The following is a 5056-nucleotide window of genomic DNA, read 5'->3' as shown; positions in this document are numbered from 1 at the left end:
GTGATTCACATGTAGAACGCAACATGTGACAATGTACACTAATTTTTGCATAAGTCGCGTACAGGGGACATGCGCAACTTTAATGCGCATAATCAGAAAAATTTAAACTCGTGAAATATTTCTAATTTTGCTTTTCTTGGATCAAAAAGCCCTCATCATATGTGTATGGCGAACAACTAACTCCATGCTATTCAACATTCATTTAAAGGAGTGACATTTTCTTTTATTGGCTGTGTTATTGAACCGTTAAGCGTCTAGAACTTTTTTGGTTGAGAAGTTCCAAAATATCACGCGTAGTAGCCAGTCATAATAATTCTTATAGGAAAAGATTTAGAAAGGTACGAAAAAAAGAAGGGTCAGATTGGCCATTTCAGTAGGCAAGGAATATATGATTGTGTACAATCTGCAATTGTCATAATAAAAAGAAAAATACCTTTGCTACCTAAAACGATAGCCAACATAGCGCCACCTTTCATGTATAAATAGACACAAGTCTTGTACAACTGCCTATAATTACAGAACTCAATATTTCTTGACAACCACACTTCATACAAATTTTTTCTGGTTCTCTGCACAAGTGCAACCGCAATGGCCAGAAAACTAAGCATCGTTTTTCTCTGCCTTGTTTCAATGCTGCTGCTTCTTGTGGAGAGCCATGTAAGCTAGCATAATGTTTATAGTTATTTTTATCTCTCTCACGCGCACACATACATTGATAACTTCAAAGTTAAACTCGGCTTTGGCAGTTTTATTCTGATTGCTCTTCGTTTCTTATTGAAAATTTTAAGTGTGATTAGCGATGAAATGCCACATTGGTTAGATATAGAAAGTAAGGACCATATAAGTGCAAATAATTCATAATCCTGTATTCTTTAGGTCAAAATTATTTCCAGTGCTCTAGTTGTATCTAGCACTCTGTATTATTTCCTAAATATGGAAAAAAATAATACATTTTTTCTAGTCCTATGTTTATTGTTATTTCCTTTCATATTCTTCTTTTTTCCCTTAGTAAGGGAGTAAGTACACGTTGTATTGAAAATGTGCTCCTTTAAGGTCATCTCTTGGAGCGGATTTTGTGCTCCCCGATAACCTTTCCCAACATTTGTCTGAATTGATTTGACTTTCTTTACCATAAGAGATCATTTTCTTGTTTCAAATTGAACATAATGAGTTATTTTATGCAATATTCAAGTGTAGCTTATTAATCTAAATTTAATTTGTTTTTACAAGCAGTAAGAAAAAAAGTATTATTCTGAACAAATGGAGTTGAAGTAATGCATTAGCTATAGAAAATAAATACTACTTACCTTGTTTTGTTCTGTTGCCAGTTGCCACTATATTCCCACGGGATGCTTTCTTTATTTCTTCCTTTGTTTTATTTTCTATTTTTTATTTTTTGGTGTAAATTTTTTTCCCTTAAATAAGTGAATGATGTTGGCTTCCTTTAAATAAATTATTTACCTGATTTCTTTAGAGTGTATCGCTTTATTGATGCTTTCAGGCTGAGATTGTTGTCACTGCCGTTGAGGCTCCAGCTCCGCAGCCTAGCAACAACACTGCCAAGTTTCCCATGGTAAGGCTTTTCACATACTCTGCTCTTTATTTGGGCAATTTCACATAAAGCTAATTATTTGGCGCATTAGAGTTTACAACCTTCCAATTCACCTAATAACATCTCTTCTTGTGTTAATTTCATCTTTGTTCTATTGAGTTCAGCATGGCATCACTGAAGGAAGTCTTCAACCACAAGGTACTAATTAAGTGCATGTTATCTCATTTTAGTACCTTAATTCATACCTAAAAGCTACATAGGACACATTTTTGAAAGAAAAAAAAAAAGGTAAGAGGATCAAACCATTTGCGCTCTAAGTCTAAGGGAAAATTATTCTTATCCTATCTCCTGTTTAATACACCATTTTCCGAGGGCAAGGTGCCTAGAAGTAATTGAGTGGCATACCTCTTGGGTTTAAAAATGTAATACTTGATTAGCAGAAAATGATTAATCATAAGGGAATAATCAAGTTATACAATTTCCTTCAAGTTCATTCTGGCTGACTTTTCAAGTACTTATTCCTCTCTTTTCTTTTGATGTATTGTTAAAATTTGATGTATTGCAATTAAAATGCTGCACGTTGGTCCATGTATGAAATTGCAGAATGCAATCCTCGTTGTGTAGACAGATGCTCTAACACACAATACAAGAAACCGTGCTTGTTCTTCTGCCAAAAGTGTTGTGCAAAATGCTTGTGTGTGCCTCCTGGAACTTATGGCAACAAGGAGGTTTGCCCATGCTATAACAACTGGAAGACCAAAAGGGGTGGGCCCAAATGCCCCTGAAGCTTGAAAATTTCACAATCAAGTCTTGAAAATTTCTCAAATGCCCCTTGCACTATATAATCACAATATTCAAATTTCCTTGATTTAATTATGTTTGTCGAAGTTCACTTTGATTCTTCCTCGTGGAATAAGAGAAAATTTTCCGCTTCACATTCCTCCAAAGAAAGAGGTAAGCAAGGCACATGTAAAGAATACAATTCACTAGTATGACTTATAGTTATGATAAAAAAGTTTAAATGATTTTTTTTTTAATGAAAAGTTTAATGTAATGTATACTCGGTTTGTTATCATGTCATCGTATTAAGCAGCGCTTAATTAAAATGCAGAACTAACTTTTTCTTTTCAATTATGACGTCATTATTATTAACAAGTTGATTAATTAATTCTTTTTCAAAACATTTCCTATATGTAATTGCAAATAAACAGCCATCTACACTGAATAACCACATAATATAAATAAGTGTGTATCTAAATCACGGAACTACCACACGTAGTCCGTGTTAGTATATGGATGTCCTAGAGACAATCTTTTGATTAGATTAGGACATATATTTGGTCACAAATAAATATAAGCACTCTTTATCCTGTTTCATATTTTGTCTCGATATTATTAATATTATATGAGTAACTGGATAAACCCCTTGGAATAGAATAGGTATCTCTTGAGTATCTGTAATGAGATCATGATCATGAGGATTCAAGGATACTAGATGTTTATTCCTAATTTTATGTTCCTAGTCTAGAGACACTGAGAATGAGGATCAGTAATCTCGGGTAAGACTAGCACAGCTTATCTACTTGTATACGGATACAAGGTATAGACCACATGAGCTACAGATATGGAGATGTTTTAGCTAAAGTCGTGGCTGGACCTATAAAGGTATAGCTCGCACTGAACAGACCCACAAAGAGACTCTATGAGGAAATCTCACAAATAGTATCATTAAAGTTGTCTCTTAATATTTGGGTATGTCTTTCCTTAGACCAGAAATTTTCACCTAGACTGTGTTCTGGAATTTCTAGACAGATATTTCTCGGGAAGATATCCGGATATTTCACGACAGAATGCAGAAACTGCATTTCGTGAAGATATCCTTCCAAGGTTGGGTTTTTACTGATTCTAGACACTTAAACATGCATTTCTAGGTGTGTTTGACCAACCCCAACATTAAGTTATCATCTTTTAACCTTTACATGCATCAAGGTTCCATTTTTAAGCTCAAAGACTCATGATCAAAGGTGATGAAGCTTACCCAAGCTCAAACTCAGAAATGAAGGCTCTTGGAGCTCACAAGAAACTCCTAATGGTTCTGTCTCAACACTGTGCACGAAAATGTACACCAAGAAAGGTCCTTTCTTCACAAAGGTTGACACTTTGAAGCTCACAAGCCAAGGAGAAAGCTCCAACATCACAAACCACCAACTCAGCCCCTTCACAACCACAAAACAGCCCCCAACACTCAGAAACAAGGCCTCCAACACTCTCCCAAGGTCACTCTCACTCACACCAAGTGTTTAAGAGAAGAGAATTGAAAGGAAATGGCTTCAAACCTCAAGAATGGAGAAGAGAAGCCAAAAACAGTGTTTGGAAAATCTGGTCAGCCACCCTCCACGCATAGGAGTCTGTTTTCTAGGGTTTTGTGCCCTCACATAAGGTTTATATACGCGGTTAAGTTTCTAACACACAGTATTAACTTTAATTGCTAAGCTTAGCATTTTAATCCCAAACTTTGGAATCAGAAACTACACCTTTTTCCAAGAATTCTCATATTTTTCTTATAATTTTCGGAGCACCTTTCCGGTACGCGCTTTTCAAAGCCAGTACCAGTTTCTAGCACCAGTTCTCATTATTTGGACTTGAAACTCGTTTTACAAGTCCTACATATTATTCTAGTAATTATCATGCACTTATTATAATTTTTCGGGATACTTTTTCGGTACGCATTTATACCGACTAGCAGAATCGGTATCTGCACTTCTCTTCCGAAAAGCGACTTTCAGTATTCTTAATCACTTACTATAATTATTAAAGCCTCATAATAATTATTAGGGTCAATTATGGAATCATTTCCTATTTTCTCATAATTTATTAATTAAATTCCTTAATTAACGGTGCAGGTTCTTACATTCACCCCACCTTTTTAGGATTTTGACGTCAAAATCAGAAACATACCTGGTCGAAACTCGGGGTACTGTCGGAGAAGCTCGTCCTCTCGCTCCCAAGTACACTCCTCAGGAGTTCTTCCAGTCCACTGCACTTTGACCATTGGAATGATCTTGCTCCTCAGCTGCTTCTCGCCACGATCGAGAATCTTTAGTGGTCCGACGGGAGTCTTTAGGTTCTCCCGAACCTCCACATCATCAGGTTGCACCACTTGCGACGGATCTGCTATGTACTTCCGAAGCTGAGACACGTGAAACACGTCGTGGATGTTAGCCAAGTTGGGAGGCGAGGCAAGCCGATAGGCAACAGGTCCTACTCTACCAAGAATCTGGTATGGCCCAAAAAATCGCGGGCTTAGCTTCCTTACTCTGAGTGCCCGTCCAACACCGGTGACAGGTGAAAGTCTCACAAACACGTGCTCACCCTCACTGAACTCCAGGGACGATGCTTGACATCGTAGTAGCTCTTCTGGCGATTCTGCGCCTGCTTCAGCTTTTCCCTGATCATCTGGATCTGCAGGGTGGTATCTTGGACAAAGTCCAAGCCAAACAACTC

General features: G+C 37.0%; 1 protein-coding gene across 1 annotated transcript; it reads left to right on the top strand.

Moving 5' to 3' along the window:
* Positions 1-588: 588 nt before the first annotated feature.
* On the top strand, positions 589-2337 carry LOC133316528 (gibberellin-regulated protein 13-like). The gene is made up of 4 exons (XM_061518280.1): positions 589-657; positions 1502-1573; positions 1717-1750; positions 2156-2337. Exons 1-4 carry the CDS (start codon positions 589-591, stop codon positions 2335-2337), a joined length of 357 nt encoding a protein of 118 aa, XP_061374264.1.
* The last annotated feature ends 2719 nt before the right edge of the window (positions 2338-5056 follow it).

The sequence above is a fragment of the Gastrolobium bilobum genome, unplaced genomic scaffold, assembly GCF_033153095.1.
Source record: "Gastrolobium bilobum isolate Gb01-03AN ecotype WA unplaced genomic scaffold, APGP_CSIRO_Gbil_v1 utg55338, whole genome shotgun sequence".
NCBI classification, from domain to species: domain Eukaryota; kingdom Viridiplantae; phylum Streptophyta; class Magnoliopsida; order Fabales; family Fabaceae; genus Gastrolobium; species Gastrolobium bilobum.
This window is presented reverse-complemented; position numbering and strand designations above follow the sequence as displayed.